Source organism: Garra rufa, chromosome 21, assembly GCF_049309525.1.
Source record: "Garra rufa chromosome 21, GarRuf1.0, whole genome shotgun sequence".
In the NCBI taxonomy this organism is placed as follows: Eukaryota; Metazoa; Chordata; class Actinopteri; order Cypriniformes; family Cyprinidae; genus Garra; species Garra rufa.
The window spans coordinates 40,899,772-40,917,736 of NC_133381.1; the positions used below are offsets into that span (position 1 = coordinate 40,899,772).

The following is a 17,965-nucleotide window of genomic DNA, read 5'->3' on the forward strand; positions in this document are numbered from 1 at the left end:
CTGTAAATGTGTCATGTGTCGGGATTTATTTTTCTAATAATTTCTTGAGAACTTGGGGACAACAATATGGTAAAACATATGGGTTGTTATGTATTACATATTTAGTCCTAAATATGACCTTTGACCACAAAACCAGTCTTAAGTAGCACAGGTATATTCGTAGCACATTGTACGAGTCAAAATGATCGATTTTTCTTTTATGCCAAAAATCATTAGGATATTAAGTACAGATCATGTTCCATGAAGATATTTTGTAAATGCCCTACCATAAATATATCAAAACTTAATTTTTGATTAGTAATATGCATTACTAAGAACTTCATTTGGACAACTTTAAAGGTGATTTTCTCAATTTTTAGATTTTTTTTTTTGCACCCTCGGATTCATATTTCAACCAAATATTATCCAATCCTAACAAACCATACATCAATGGAAAGCTTATTATTTCAATTTCAGATGATGTTTAAATCTCAATTTCACAAAATTATAACCATGGTCCAGGGTCACATGAGGTTACAACCTTGCAAAGTACATTATTTTAGCAGAGTAACTTTAGTAACTTTAGACTTTTTAACAGTAGATATAAGAGTAAATTATCAGAATGACTTCTAATAATGTTACATTCTTAAAAAACAAAACAAAAATTAAATCAGATCACCAAAATGCTAGTTATTACTGCACTGTATTTAATCTAATATTCTTTGTGCCATTTTATTCGTGATAGTTTTACAAAAATCTAAATAAATAGATTTTAAAAAATTAATTTAATTTCATTTTAATTAGATTGCTTTTTTTGGAACGGTGTGTTCCTGTTAATTATGTCAGTAGCAAGTCAAGTGGAGTAACATTTTTGCAAAAATGAATACAGAGAACATTTATTATTTTTATATTTATTAATAAATAATTCCTGTCATAGAAATGTGATATTATCTTACATATGAGATTTTTTGTTGTTGTTGTTTTTCTTTTTCTTTTTTTTGTTGAAAACACTGAAAACACACTCTTCAGAAATCAAAGTAAATGTTTTGGCCAGAAAGAATTAGTAAAGGATATTCCATCATAATTTGGCAAAATTCCCAAGAACCCTAATGGAAATGTCCAGCATAAAGATTACACACTGGAACTCTAAATCAAATGTGACCCTTGACCACAAAACCAGTCTTAAGTAGCACAGGTATATTTGTAGCAATAGCGAAAATACATTGTATGGGTCAAAAGGATCGATTTTTATTTTATGCCAAAAATCAATAGGATATTAGCTAAAGATCATGTTCCATGAAGATATTTTGTAAAAGTCCTACCGTAAATATATAAAAACTTAATTTTTGATTAGTAACATGCATTACTAAGAACTTAATTTGGACAACTTTAAAGGCAATTTTCTCAATATTTTGATGTTTTTGCACCCTCAGATTCCAGATTTTCAAATTTGTTTCTCAGCCAAATATTGTTCTATCCTAACAAGCCATACATCAATGGAAAGCTATTTATTCAACTTTTTAGATGATGTATAAATCTCAATTTCAAAAAACTGACCCTTGCAACTGGTTTTGTAGTCCAGGGTCACAAATAAGAATTAAAAGAATCCTGCTGGCATTTAACTTAGTATTTAATCATCCTTAGAGACTCTTATTGGACCCCATTATGACTGAATCCTGGCATGACAGAAGTCCTTAATAGTATTTTTAACAAGTGTTTATTTTCACGCAAGCTGCAAGTAGTACCAGAGGATTTGATCAATTTAAGCCTTAAATCCGAAACGCATTTAACAAAAGAGTGAAAGATGATCGGACAGTTCAAAGGGCTTCCGTTGGCGTTATCGTGGAATACGGGCAGTAAATGAGTGATTTAGAGCCTGACAGGCGTCTGTATTGAGTCTGCTGATGGAGACACACCGTCTCACCTTTGATTTGTTGTCGCGTCGCGACGTGCGCAGCGCCTTGTCGCCAGATCCGCGCAAGTGTCACTCCCATTCAGTCTCAGCGGTGCGCTTGAGTCACGCAGTCTAGCCGCTATTGTGCGGATCACAGACGCACCTGGATGAGGACGGGTGTGAAACCGCTTGCATCTGCGTCTGCTGGACTCGACTGCCAACATGCTGATATTATTACGAGTTATAAAATCATTCATTTAGCTATGCCATTCGCTCTCAGGTCTGTGTCATGTTCTTATCACTCACGTTTTTTGCAGTGCAGACCTCTACTGGCCAATATATATGAAAACATAGGCTATGACACTCATCATTATGATTTCTTTGGTATGCACCTTTTATCTTCACTGAATCTGCCTTCAGCTGTCATTAAGCCACTATCGGTATGCATTGCTTTTGTTTGCGCTGAGAAGTGTTGATTTACAAAAGACTTTCACTTGCCTATTATGCCACTGATCAAGTCAATCAGCTTGTTTGTGTGTATTCCTATTCAAATATACATCCAGGTTACACCCTAAAATTAAATTTGTAGGTATATATTGTGTGAAGATTTTTGTTGACCAGTTTTTGTATGGTGGCATTGTTTCCACAAGACTTTAAGCATAGTTTCCCACCAAATTCTTATTCTATTATATTTATTCTATATAATTCAGATTTGTTTACATTACATTACTGTCATGTAATATATACCTATATATATATATTAGGTTTATTAATTAGCATTAAAATAATGAGAAGTAGGATGTAAAATGTGGTTAAATGTCATTAATGGGGTGAAATATGAATATTTTGTGGGTTTTCATGTTTATCATTTTAATTAACGCTGATTGCAATGTTTATTATAAAAAATAAAACCTATGTTTATATATTTCAACCTGGATCTGTACAAGAAAATGTGTTCTTACTTTTCATATTACGTTATCCATACCAAATAGCATGCATAAAATGTAATATACATGGCTATTTTTTCACTGCAATAGTATGTATAACTCTTTTGTGAGTATTGACTTTAACCATGCAAAAAGAACATTATTTAAAAAGTGTGCTATTTTATGACAAACAAATAGTAGATGCTTGAATTTTGAAGGTGTTTTTGTGGAAAAGTAGCTAACATGCAAAATCAGCATTAGGCAGTTAATACTTCTCAGAATATGACTGAAGATGAGCAATCTGATGTAAATAAGCTTTTAGAAATGATAGTAAATATAGATGTGACCCTGGACCACAAAACCAGTCAATTTTGAAAATCTGAAAGCTAAATAAATAAGCTTTCCATTGATGTATGGTTTGTTAGGATAGGACAATATTTGGCTGAGATACAACTTTTTGAAAATCTGGAATTTGAGGGTGCAAAAAAATCGAAATATATTGAGAAAATCGTCTTTAAAATCATTAATATCCTAATGATTTTGGGTATAATTTTTGACCCATGCAATGTATTTTTGGCTATTGCTACACATTTACCTGTGCTACTTAAGACTGGTTTTGTGGTCCAGGGTCACATATGTAGATATATATAACTAGCTACACAATGGTAGTGAGAAAAAAATATGATTTTGTTCTTGAAACTTTGATAAAAGAGTGTCATACTGCTTTTTATGAATCTCAAGTTGTCGTTGGAATGTTTCACAATTTATTTAACAACAAAGTTATTTTGGGAACATGTAAATCACATGCTGATGCAGAACATTTCGATACACATCTGATCTCTTCATCTGATATTGCAAGAAAATCAGTTCTCCTAGCATTTCACACAGTGCTCTATTTTAAGTACACAAACGATGCGTTCTGAGGGGGTTCTCTTGGCTACGCATTTTGTGAATGTATATTGTATTAAAGAAATAAATACTACCAGTAAATAAACTTTTTAGTGGCTAATTCTTCTAGCTCATAGAAAAAACCCTTATACAGTCTGATATACATTATGAAAAAGCTGTACAGCTGAATTATAATTAAAATAAGGACACTTTTACTTTTTTTTTTTTAATTATGTTGATATAAATATATATTTATATATACTTTTTTGTCAAAATATATGATCGAGGAGACAAAGAAATGAGACAAACATCTCAACACGGAAGTTATAAATAAGTGTCCACGGTGCGACCGCGGCCCGGTCAGCGGCAGCCGCATCCCTCCACCACCATCTCCTGATAGTTTTTCAACACCACCCTGTCCGTCTCGTCCAGGTAGAGCATGGAAATTGCACTGAGCTCGGTGGGAACGCAGCAGGCCTTGGGAATATTGGTGTTTACCGAGTTCACCAGCGTCTGTACGATAGCGTGATTGGTGGAGTTCAGGTGATCGGCCAAAGGGAACGGACACTCCCCGTGACAGTAGTACGCCTGATATCCGGGCGGCGCCACGATCCAGTCGTTCCAGCCCACGTCGCTGAAGTCCACGTACAACGCGTGCCGCCGACAGTTGCGGTTGCGCTTGCGACCTCTTTGCTTCGGGCTACGCTTGGCTCGCCGAGTCAACGGGTGGCTTTTGCCGTCGTGCCCGAACGTGACCAGCAGCGGGCGAAGCTGGTTCCAGTCTTCGTCCGGAAGCGGATGCAAAGAGCGACTTACACGTACGTGCCGTCCCTGGTGGGGAGAGGTTCGGTTCAAGGGCACCACTTCCACAGCCAAACCGTGATTGGAGCTCTTGTCGCGGGTCCAGCGCAGCACGGCGTCACTCACGTCGAAGCTCTCCCATCGGGACGCGTTGTGCCGCACCAGCCGCGTGTCCAGGAGCTGCGTGATGATCTGCCCGGACCGTGGGGGCTTCAGCACCTCGTATATGTTTATTCGGTGGAGACTGTCGTCTCCCGTGTGTTGAGGATCTGAGATTGCATCATCTATTTGTTGCCTGTAGATACGAAGCTCTGCGGTAGAAATGAGTTCCTCCTCTGGGATGCTGCTGAGATTGAAGACGAAGCGCAGAGGAGTCTCCTGTGAGCCGTCTGACTGCAGCTCTTCCATGTGCTCTAGAGGAGGAAAATCAGAGGACAGGTCAAGAAACTGATACGTGACAAATTTCGAAATGATACAGTAGCAAATTCCATTATTACATTTTCATTCAATATTAATCAAAACTGTTTTTCTTTCTAAAAACAAAAACAATTATTCAAAGTAAAGAGATGACTTATTTTAGACCACATTTAATCAATATATTTTCAGACTTCCTTCAAATAGTTTTTTATTTTATGTCTCTTTTTTAATGTTTAACAACTTAATTTCAGCATCAAAAATAAAGTAAAAAAAGTTGCTATAATACGAATTAAAATGATTATGAATAGCTATAAGTTCACTTATGATAAAACTAAAAACGTTTTGTTTGTCAGTGTTTAACTTGATGTTTATTTACATTTACATTACATTTAGTCATTTGGCAGACACTTTTATCCAAAGCGACTTACAAATGAGGACAATGGAAGCAATCAGAATCAACAAAAGAGCAATGCTATGTAAATGCTATCACAAGTCTCAGATTAGCTTAAAAACAAAACGGATAGAACAGAGCAAGCTAGTGTTTTTTTTTTTTTTTTGTTAATTGTATAATAAATAAAAAGAAAAAAGACAGAAAAGATAGAAGTTATAAAAAGAATAGAGAAGTTTTTTTTTATTTATTATTATTGCTAGAGTTAGAGGGTCAGATAAAGACGGAACAGATTCTGTCTAAGGACTCGGCTGACTAGATTGAATTGGGTTGGTCATTCCACCAAGAGGGAACATTTAGGGTAAAAGTCAGTGAAAGTGATTTTGTGCCTCTTTATTGTGATGTCTTTTTCAAATATGTACTAAACAACATGAGAAAAAAAACTATTTCTGCAGTAAATCTAGCCTTTATGTGATGCACATCAACACTAAAATACTACTTTCAGTATTTCTACTATTAAAAACTCTATTAAAAAAAATTTCTACTATTGAAAACATGATTTTCAATTAGACAAATGTAAAGATGTTTATTTAAAAAAAAAAATTTAGTGTACAAATAGGAATCCTAATAATGCAATTATCTACTAAAATGATATCTTGCATTAATTACATGCAATTTAACAGAATGCAGTGCTGTGAAGTAATTTGTACAGCTGTACTGTTATGGTTACTGATTTTCAATCAATATTATTAATATTTCACTATTTCCAAATACTTGGTTTTGACAGTTGTGGTGGTCAAATTTCTCAGAATAATGACAGTTTCTTAGGAGAACTCTGTATTATGGCCCTCTCATTTGGGTAAAAATATCTCTGTCATGTGTCTCGTATCACTCTTGTTCTCTCGTTTTATGCAGCACAAATTACAGTTATGATTGTGATTGTAGTTCTTCAGGATTACTTTACTAAACAGATGGCTAGAGACTCAGGAGTCTTCATTGAAAACATCATTCAGAAGAAGGAGAAAATGGTAAGATTGAATTGGATTATTTCTTCTTAACAGAAGCTGTAAGATTGTTCTCAAACATTTCCAGTAAGTTACCACTGTTATTTATATAGTTTTGATCTGTATGGTGGTGCTGATTACCCTATCTGGGTTAATGTTGTGAAAACGACAGTCTCTTTTTTACCCTGAATTAACAGGTTTAATAATAACATCACTTGGACTCTTAGTTACAAATATTCCTACCTTGCAATCACACCATGTTAAAGCTATAATGTTTGCTCTCATCTGATTATGTCACATTTTGCTACATAATGTCTACTTGAACAGAATCTTCAATACAGGGAAAGAGTGTAATTTCTACATTACCAGAGGTGCCAAATTAAATTGCAATATTTTTTTGGACTGTCTGGAAATATTGGCTCAGCCAAAAGTGAGAGTTTGTGGGTGGGATGATTTGTTTGATCCACCAATGACATTTAGAAACACTATAAATACCATGTTATTTATACTCCCGCCTTTCAAGTGCAAAACCCAAATTGTCTAGATTAACTAACTGCAGAAGTTATTCTGGTTTTCATTCATTTTTCTGTTTTTGATGTTTTTGTTAGTGCAAAAAAAGATGCATATTTTAAAAAAAAAGTCATCACAATAAACATTATGGTCTTTTGAAGTTGTCTTTATTTATAATAAGTAAATTAAATTAAAACCAATTTATTTTAGTTTTTTTTTAAAGTGGATGATCTATTAGAGCTAATTTAGCTTTTGTTTACAGTTAAATTAAGTTGTAAAAGGCCACACAAATAAATAAATAAAGTAGGGTGTCCTTATTTTTATTTATTTATGTATTTATGTCTAAAGAAAATATATTGATTAAGTGCGGTTTATGGACTTCATAATAAATAATCTTTTTATTTTGACTGGGAAAATACATATTTCTGATTAAATTAAATTAAAATGTAATTTCATACTAAATTAAAGCTAATAAATGTTGCTTTCTTTCTTTTCTTTTTTCATGCAGAACACGTTTGCAAATTCAGTTTGTCTCTCAGAATCCACACTCTTTTATTTTCAATGGTATCCACTGTAGTCTCAACTCTGACTCATTTAGGTATGCAGGTAAAAAAGAAAAGTAAAATAACACGAATAAACTGTTTAACCACGCTGATGGCCTTCTATCAACTTGATACTAAATGCGTATTTCTCTGAAGCCTTCTGGGAATTCAGTCTGCCTAAGAGACCGCATTGCTGGCATCAGGAGTTTATTTAGAAATCTGTGGAGTAGCATTAAAAATAATTGCATGTTGAGGAAAGTCCCTCGACGGGATCCACATGACAAAGTGTGGCGATGCAGAGACTTGTTGGGTTGAGTGTGCATTTGTCAAGTGTGACCGTCTCTGCCATCTTACCTTCATGATGGAATCCTCTCACAGTGTTTGCTCGACTAGTGGACCTTTCGGGATAATCGAAGCTCACGTCGTGGGCTCCGGCCTCTTCGGCCTCCCCTGACTGCAGGCGGTACAGGTCCAGCAGGTATTGGGGCACGACAGCCGAGTAGCTGGGTCGCGGTCGCCTCTGCAGCCCAAACATGTGCAGCAGCGTGGCTTCAAAGTCCCGCAGCAGTTCATGACTCTGACCCAGGTGCTGAGCCGACGCTTTCTTCTTCCCTTCCTCAGGTATTAGACTAGCATTGCTGCTCTCTCCCAGTAGGACTTGGCATAATAAAATGACCATCAGCATTCGATTACCAGGAATCATGATGTCTCTGGTGGGCAGGCGGGGGATTTGAGGAAGCAGAAGAGAAAAGCAAGACTTCAATGAAAGATGTTTGATTCCCCATTGTCACCTCGCTTTCAATAATTAAACCGGATACCATTAAAATGTCATTGACATTTAGGTCAGAAACATACTTTACGCAAGTTCTCAAAGGCAGAATGCTTGGTCAATGATTTGGTCCTTTAACAGACCTCCATACTTAAGGGGGCGACAAAGTTTCCTTCAAATGTTTCTGTCATTAATCTAAATGCATTAGTATTCAAGTAGCTCGTTACAAATACTTTTGACGTTCACTAACATCCACTTCAAGCTGTTCAAGATCGTCTGAAATATGTCCGACTCGTTTCAGAATGCAGAAAATGAACAAAAAAATGCTACTAAATGCACAACTAATTGCACAGAATTGGCAAGACACATTAAATTGTTACATTTTGAAGTAGAAAGACTGAAATAGTATTTTCTTGTAAAATATACTCCAATAACATTTGGTTATTTTATATAAAACATCAAAAACAATTTATTTACATTGTAGAAGAGTATGTTTAGACCTTTTTTAGAACCTTAGAACTTTTGAAAGTCAGTTTACATCAACAATATTAACAGTTCAAAAGTTTAAGGGATTATGCATCACAAATAAATAAATAAAATTATGCGTTATTACTCACCCTCATGTCATTTCAACCCTGTATGACTTCCTTTAGACTTGACTTTTTCCATGATTTTTTGACCTTTTGGAGGAGCATTTCAGTGACTAGTTCTTTACGGAACCATTTTTTCATAGTGTAAAGAACATTTTAATAATCTAAAGAGCCTTTTTCTACTATAAATGACCTTTTGAGCAATGGAAAGGTTGCATTGCTGTTAAAGGTTCTCCGTGCAACCATAAATGCCAATAAACTTTTATTTTTAAGAGTGCACGGACACACAAAAACACATTCTCAAAAATATCTTTCTTCTCTGTTCCACAAAACCATTTTGGAATGGTTTGGAAGGACATGAGGGTGTGTAAATGATGATATCATTTTCATTTTTTGTGAGAACTATCCCTTTAAGGGTCAAACCAAACTACACTGGTAGTCACAACCGATGTCAAACAAGGACTGCAACCTACAATTTTCAAGTGCCTGAACCGCAACATAAAAAAGCTTAAAGCAAAACTCCTTATTGACCACTGTTTTTGTAAAGAATGACTAAGCCTTTTAATTTGCTCCAAATATGTAACAACCCCGTCACACGATTAGGTCTGGATAGGCGTGGTCCACTTACCGACAGAAAATAAAGCATGGGAAAACAGTCCATGTTTGTCGAGAGTTGATACAGGATGAGTTCCTCAAGTGAATGTTACGTGGTCCTGCGAGGCTGTTTAAGAACTGCGGGGAGATTCCTTTCCTGAAAGACAAGGGTAGATTTGCCATTTAATTTTTTATGTTACTCGATTACAGTAAAGATTTAAGTATAAGCATTGCACGATTTCAGTAAGAGCTAAACGCAAGTTTGGGCCAGACAGACACTGAAATGCTGCTTGCAAATGAGCAAAGGTAACGTGTTGCACATGACTGCCAGGTGTGAACACCTGAAAAGATAGATGGCAATTCAATTTACATACAAATAGAGGTTCGTTTGTCGACAAAGGGATCTCAGTCTGCCTCTTTTATTGATGGTCTTTTAAAAGTCCCCCAGCCCAGACTGGCCATACAAGCGGCACCGTCCTGGTTCTACACCAGACTTCAGGTTGCAATGCAACCACCGTGCAACTCCACAAATGGGATTTTAAAAGCAACGTCATCACCGAATCCACAGCTGAAGTCAATAGTTGAGCGTAGCAACGCATGCATTTTGTCATTTCTTGGACTTGGTTCTGCTGGAGCGTGTCCAACCATTACAACAGGAATGATGCATTTTAACAAGAACACCGTGTGTGTGTGGTCATGAGTGTTATTTCTCTCTCTGTCTTCACAGTTGCGATACTACTAGTGTTTCTTAAATGATCTAGATTTTTAACAGAAGACCAGTGGGTTTAAGATTCATAAAATCTGCCGTTTGAACAACAACGAAGCTAGTACAGCTATTCAAACAGTTCATTATGTCAAGCGCAAACCATAAAAACGAGCGTAACTAAAAGACTTTGATCAGGCATGCCAGAAAACATGTAACAAAGCACAAACAATTGGTTTCTTCAGACCACCTACTCTTGTTTAAAAGCCTACAGATACTGCCCTAAATATTTACAGAATCCCTGTTTGAAGATGGAGTGCAGTGCATGTGCTTTTGGACAGAGTGGGTTTTATAGTGCAGTTTGCTTCCTTTAGTTTGGCAGAGTTGTGTAAAGCTCACAGCGTTCGACTTTGCTCTACCCTGACCCTGCTTAATGAGATTAGGTTATGCACATGGTTTTTCAGATATGTAATTTACCATCTGTAAGGAACTAACCTCTGTCAGGTTTAATGCCGAAATCAAATCTGCTGACCCAAGTAGCGTTCTGTCCATTTGGAAAAGTAGTTCATAGATATGTACAATACATAATCTCTAAACTAGGCTGCTCCAATTATTGTTTGATCTGAATTTGCATGAAAAACAACAACAAAAATAAAATCAAAATATGCTCTCCCTTACAATTTACAAGTCCTCTGTCCATCAAAACCAGTGGTTGTTAATGGTGTGCAATGTTATAACAAAGTATGTGCGTCCAGTATTATAGTATTACAACAAGCACATTACTACATCCAGCAATAACCGTTTTCTTGGCCAGAGAAGGGCTCAAGACCTCTGCTAGTCTAGACAACAACATCTGTTGTTCTGTAATCATCAGTGGACTGACTACAACTCTTGCAACAGTGTTTACTTTTAAGTATGTGGCATTAAAAGATATTTAGACAGTATCTTGTTTCTTTTTTTTTTTTTTTTTTGGCTTTCCACCTCCTTGAACTAAAGATAAACATCCCTGCCAAGTGACTCATGGGTTGTGTCTCTTTATGTCATAATGTACCTCATAAAACCTTACAGACGTGTTCTTATGCTTGACTCCAGTGCCATCACTCTTCATTACAAGTCGTTTAAGACAAAGCACGAGTCTTCAAAACACTCGTGGAGGTCAAATGTACTAGTTCAGTTTGACACCAGAGACCGGTTTTACTTATGTGCATATTAAATCAAATTAAGTACACAGCTATTGTTTTTAAATGCCAACGTAAACCAGTTTAGTGCCTACGCCGAAACCACTTATAATGTAACATTTTATAGCAGAATACAAAAGGTCATATAAAAGTGGATTTTGACACGCTGCCAAAAGATACTTAGCCACCACGTTTAATTGTTTAAATTAAGCTGAATGTCTATTCCGTTTGAATGAAATGCCATACTGGTACATTACGAGCAGATGTGGAAGCTCTCATCCAACCGGCTGGTTTCCTGTGAGCGCTCGGTCAGGTGCCTGAGTGCGTTGGTGGTTCTAAACATTTGACATAAGCTATCCGGTAATCAAACATAGAAATAATTAATCCCGTGTAACATTCCTAATACTCCCAGTACAATTAGTTGGCTATGCAACAAAGCAGAACGCTCCCGTTTTCGGTATACACAGCTTTGTTGATTATAGTAATTGCGTCTGTAAACGTGAAGACAGGTTTGTGGAATATAATGGGAGAGTTCTAGAGAATACAGGGCGTAAAAAGGCCAAGATTCCATTTGCGCGCAAAATGGCCAAAAGCATGTCACTGGTTTGAATAACACATCAGATATGGTTAGAAATCACTTCTTGGTATTCAATACTTGGCTTAAATACGACACGCCAACTTACCATTGGTAGAGATGCGCACGGTATTCCTGGATGAGAAAACGGTTAAAAGGAGTTTTCAAAGGAGTTCACCTCGCATAACAAAAGTCCAACCCTGAAGCGAATGTTTAGATCATTAGTTCCGCATCTCGTAGAAGAAACCAACTGAGTCCAATGCGAACGCGGATCTCTGTAGCTCCAAGAATAGTCGAGCACGGAGAACATCACCGACTGATCTCGCATCCAGTTCTCATGGCAGTTTTTATGTGACCGCCCTATGAAGTTCCTCTGCCTCCTCCCCTACTCTCTCTCTCAACCCACCGCACTTCACCCAACACCTCAGATAAACCCCAGAGAACGCAAACACACAAGATCTATTTCCTTCTTTAAGTTACGTGCATGCGCTGCAACACCACGCTGGGGATGGATACTGCGATATCTTCTGGAGTGTATAATCAGTCTGCTGGCAAGCACATGCAATCTATTAAATGTTTTTTTCCTCCAAGAAAAAGTTCTTCCAGGGATGTCATCACATGGGTTGACCACACTTGCATAGAGAAGGAAAAGAGCATGTTTATTTGAGTCACAGGAAAATAAACTCAAGTTATAAGGTTAAAAGCGAAAGTTCTTCAACATGATTCTTTGCAGTGCCACAGGTTCAGAAAACAACATCCTTTGGACTTTGTAATGGGTTACATGGCAGAGTTAGGAAAAGTTGTACAAACGTTCTTCAGATTTTATTGGTTTAACAGATGTTTTATAGAGAGCTAACACACAAACAAACAAACAAACAAATACATAAAATGTATTTGTGGAAACCACGCTAACCAGGAATGTTCTCAGAACTTTAGTTAACGTTCAAGGTTCTGCCAAAGTTGTTCCAATAATGTTAATAGAATGTTTGTTTAGAGTTATTTTCTCTTAATGTTCTTAAAACATTAGCAGAAAAAAAACTATAATAATAAATTGTTCATGGGATGTTTTATTTTATTCGTTTTTTTTTTTTTTCTCTTCAGAGAACATTCAAAAGTAACACATTTTAAAACTGAATGTTTGCATAATCACAAAAATGTGTTAAAACTTAAAAAAAAAAAGGTTTTGGGAACATTAGAAAGAAAATGTTATAATGTAGCATTTTCTTGTCCATTCGCATCACTCTACTGCTCACATAAGTGAATAAAGTCATAGTTTTCAAAGTTTTCAAACCTAATAACTTGAAATCACTGTGAGCACTATCACGTTGCAGTGGAGATCAGTGAATGTTTCCTATTAATGTATATTTCACCAAGCCCGGAAGCCTTTTCCGTTTGACCTCTTGCCCCTATAATAACAATTAACCCCCAGTGTGTGAAGAAGCACTCGCAGACACCCTCATTACCATATTATTTACCTGTCTGGCTCAAGTGCTTTGACTCACAAGGGGATAAAGTGGCACCCTCCCCCAAACCCTTCGTAGAGGAAATGTCATCACACGTTTGGAGAAACATTTTGAGTGTAAAGTAAACATGAAATCAGAATTCCAATTTCTAATCTTCTGTGCTTGTCTTCATAATCTTTATTCAAAATAACCTGCCTTTCCTCTGAAATCATTTCAACTGATGTCATTAAGTCCGTGTTCTTATTTTTAAACATTTTTGGTATGAAAAGGCACTTTTTATGATCCAACTAATGTTACATTTTTTTTCAACACCTAATGCTGATTACCACAAAAAAATCATTTCAAACAGTTTCTCCTTTACCGTAAAATTAAACCCCGAAAACCTACAATCTAGGTTATTTTGCCATATTTTGAATTGTGCATTGCATGTTGTTTCAGGGTTGAATAAAATATCCATAAACCTAACATGAACTTAATATCCTGGCAGAAAACTGCCAGTACCTTTCTGTTTCTCTATGGATTGTTTCTTACATTAATAGTGAGGCACTTATAATAGTAACAGAGGAAAACATTGACTTCCACTGACTTTCATTGTAAATGCATCACTGTGACCTTGATTTCCCAGACTTCCCCTCACAAAATCAGTGGGATTTCCTCCTGTGGGAAGTGCATGTGAAGGTATTGTTGTATTGGTCTGGAGCAGGGCTGTTTAATGACACTCACCTATGAACAGCAGCCCATAATCACAGACTTCAAACGCAGACCCCTGCTTAGTGTCCTAGCACACCTTTTCTCTCATCTTCTCTCCTGGTCAGTAGCTATAAGGCACTTGCTAGTGCAGACATTCACCCTGATGACTGATCAAATAACACTTTCACTAGTCCAGCTTCTCAGTGCAGTATTCCTGAAGAACATCTCAGCATCTGTCATGATCTGAGCCTTAGTATATGCTCATCTAAAAACCCACTAATGCAGCCTATTGCTTTTAAACTTTACACGTTGTATGGCATGTTTTTGTTGGGAAAAGTTAAGGACCTTAACTTTATAAATTCAGGGCGCTTATTTATATATTATAATATATTTTATGTTTATTCAAAGCTTAATTTTCAGCATCATTACTCTAGTCTTCCGTGTCACATGATCTTTTAGAAATCATTCTAATATGCTATTTCGCTGTTCTAGAAAAATGTTTGATTATTATCAATGTTGGAAACAGTTGGGCTGCCTCATTTTTTGCAGAAACAGTGATCCATAATATTTTCCAGGAGTGCTTTGATAAATAGGATTTATTTGAAACAAAAAACGTTTGTAACATTATAAAAGTCTTTGTTGTTGACTATATTTCTTACTGACCCCAAAGTTTTAAATGGTATAGTGTTTCAAGATTTCCACAAAAATATAAAGCAGCACAACTGCTGCTTTCAAAATTGCTTCAGTGTTTTCAGTGATATGAGCTCCAGGGTGTTTTGGGTATATCAAATGGACAATCTTTGGTCTCATTAATCTATTACTTGTTCCAGAGCAAGTCGTTTTTCATGAGGGCAAAGTTTCCTAACGTCATATTTATCTGTAACTTAAAATCTTGTACCAGAGAGCTGCCTAAGTACTTCTGGCTGAACTGCTTAGCAACTTTTATAATGTCTGTCTGTCTTTATGAGTAATTAACAAAGACTTTTATTTTGAAAGGGACTGAAACAAGGTTGTAAACAAGGACATTATAATTAGCCTACTTCCAATAACACCTTGTAAGACGCAACTGATAAATGCATTGAGCAGCGTTATCATGGGAAATCACCCATAACAGATGAAAGGAGTGTACGACCAAGATATTGCTTTCCTCAGCAGACATTCAAACTAATGTTTTATTGTGAATATGTGATTGAGCTGAAGATTGAATGCTGTATCAGATGCAGGTAATCACACTCACTCAGTCCATCTTTCTCTTAAAATACTCTTCTCTACATAAACAATTAATGGGCAATCTTCTTTCTCATTAATCTATTATTGTTCCAGAGCAAAACGTTTCAAATGAGGCCAAAGTTTCCTAACTTCATATTTTTCTGTAACTTAAAATGATGCATCAGAGAGCTGCCTTAGTACTTCTGACTGAACAGCTTAACAACTTTTATAATGTCTGTCTGTTGTTGTTGTTGTTTATTAAATATTATTGTTAAATAACTAATATTTTATAAACACTAAGAATATTTATTTAATAATAGTATTGGGTATTGAGAAATAGCATAGTTTGTGATGTGATTTTACTTACATTGTTCCACCACTAGATGGCGTCAAGAGACTGTCTTTATGAGTAATTAGCAAAGACTTTTATTTTGAAATGGACTGAAACAAGGTTGTAAACAAGGACATTATAATTAGCCTACTTCCAACAACACCTTGTAAGACACAACTGACAAATGCATTGAGCAGCGTTATTATGGAAAATCATCTATAACAGATGAAAGGAGTGTTCGACAAAGATATCGCTTTCCTCAGCAGACATTCAAACTAATGTTTTATTGTGAATATGTTGTTGAGCTGAAGATTGAATGCTGTATCAGAAGCAGGTAATCACACTCACTCAGTCCATCTCTCTCTTAAAATACTCTTCTCTACATAAACAATAATGGGCAATCTACTGTCTCATTAATCTATTACTTGTTCAGGAGCAAAAAGTTTTAAATGAGGGCAAAGTTTTCTAACTTTATATTTTTCTGTAATTTAAAATCATGTATCAGAGAGTTGCCTTAGTACTTCTCACTGAACTGCTTGTAATGTCTGTCTGTTGTTGTTTATTAAATATTATTGTTAAATAACTAATATTTTTTTAACAAAACCAATATTTATTTTAGAATAGTATTGGGTATTGAGAAATAGCATAGTTTGTGATGTGATTTCAGTTACATTGTTACACCACTAGATGGTGCCAAGAGACTGTCTTTATGAGTAATTAGACTTTTATTTTGAAGGGGACAGAAACAAGGTTGTAAACAAGGACATTATTCCAACAACACCTTGTAAGACGCAATGGACAAATGCATTGAGCAGCATTAACATGTGAAAAATTACCCAAAACAGATGAAAGGAGTGTATGACAAAGATATCGCTCTCCTCAGCGGACATCCAAACTAATGTTTTATTGTGAATATGTGATTGAGCTGAAGATTGAATGCTGTATCAGATGCAGGTAATCACACTCACTCAGTCCATCTCTTTCTCATAATACTGTACTCTACATAAACAATTAGCTTTGCACTTCAAAGGTCCACTGAAGTGCTTAGAAACACAGCATTATTCTGTGTTGAAGTAATTTCAACTGAAACAGGAAGACAGGGCTGGACATATACATACACCCGCTCCCTTTTTTACATAGCCAACAGCATTTAGTTTATATCACAGTTTGGGACAGAGCCGTTGAGCTGGGTATAGCCGCATTTGACAGCATATGAATGCCACAATCTCATCTATATTGCATTATCTTTATATAAAACAGCATTCTGTGTAGAATTTAAATGTGTCCGATAACAGGCACCCAAACCGACTGCAGATTTACAATGTCTAAATTGTTCCCTATCCCCTATATAGTGCACTGTACAACAAATACTAATTCTGTGAAAAAGTGACAATTTCAGCCACAGCTTCAGGATCTATTTATAGTTTAGGGGGCGGGATGCTTCGTAGAGAGCATTCGATTGGACAGAAATTTTGACGAGAAGCTGAAGTGCGGGGTGATGTCCTCAAAATCGTTCATCCATATTTACGAAAGTTAGAGAGTGTAAGTTTTGAATGCTTATATCTACTAAATGTGAAATTTGTCATTGTGGAGCACACTAGCTTACAGTTAATCTTAAGGCTAACACATTCATACTTAAACCCAAAAAACTTAATGTTCCTTCATTAACAAAGGAAGCTTGAGTGCATCTGTTAAACTTTTAACTTCAGATTTGAATCCATGCCAGAAGAATTGGTTCTTCAACTACTCCTTTACTTCTTGGTTGTGTGTGTGTGTGTGTGTGTGTGTGTGTGTGTGTGTGTGTGTGTGTGTGTGTGTGTGTGTGTGTGTGTGTGTGTGTGTGTGTGTGTGTGTGTGTGTGTGTGTGTGTGTGTGTGCGCATATTTATAAAAATGTTTAAAAACCAGAATGCAGACTCCTTGACAGTTTTCAAGCGAATGCTGAAAAGCCAGCTCTTTCGACGCTATTTGACTTAAAAAAAGTTGTTCTCCTCTTTTCTTATTCTTCCTTTTCTAGCTTGAACTCATCTAAACAATGGCTGTTATATGGTATTATGACAACTTCCTATGTCAATCTGCCTCTTTAGGATGAATCGCTTGTTGTATTCCCCAAATGTAAGTCACTTTGGATAAAAGCGTCTGCTAAATTAATAAATGTAAATGTAAAATGCACATCATCTGTTAATTAAAGTCTCTCATTAGCTCAGTGTTCTGGCCTTGTACGCAGAAATCCAAACATATCTGAATTGTGTCTTCACCTAATGCCTTGCATCTTTTGTGACTGTCAAACAGCTATAAAGCCAGATGTGTCTCTCTCCCTCAAACACAAACACAGCTATCTCTCTTCCTCTGTGACAGCTGGGCAGAAGATGTGTGGATGGACTTATCAGAGTTGCTTGCTGAAGTGTTTTGGACCCCAGACCTTTTTTTAGTTTGCTTTGCAAGTGTTGGAAGACACTCTTGCCGCAACATTGTCCAGACCCTTTCCTGAGTGCTGCAGTACCTGTTGGACCACC

At 36.3% G+C, this 17,965-nt stretch overlaps 1 protein-coding gene across 1 annotated transcript; it reads right to left on the bottom strand.

Moving 5' to 3' along the window:
- Positions 1-3,552: 3,552 nt before the first annotated feature.
- On the bottom strand, positions 3,553-12,153 carry bmp4 (bone morphogenetic protein 4). Its single transcript, XM_073826732.1, has 4 exons — positions 11,867-12,153; positions 9,337-9,459; positions 7,704-8,059; positions 3,553-4,901 (listed from the first exon to the last, which is right to left on the bottom strand). Exons 3-4 carry the CDS (start codon positions 8,050-8,052, stop codon positions 4,048-4,050), a joined length of 1,203 nt encoding a protein of 400 aa, XP_073682833.1. The 5' UTR covers positions 8,053-8,059; positions 9,337-9,459; positions 11,867-12,153; the 3' UTR covers positions 3,553-4,047.
- Between the last annotated feature and the right edge of the window lie 5,812 nt (positions 12,154-17,965).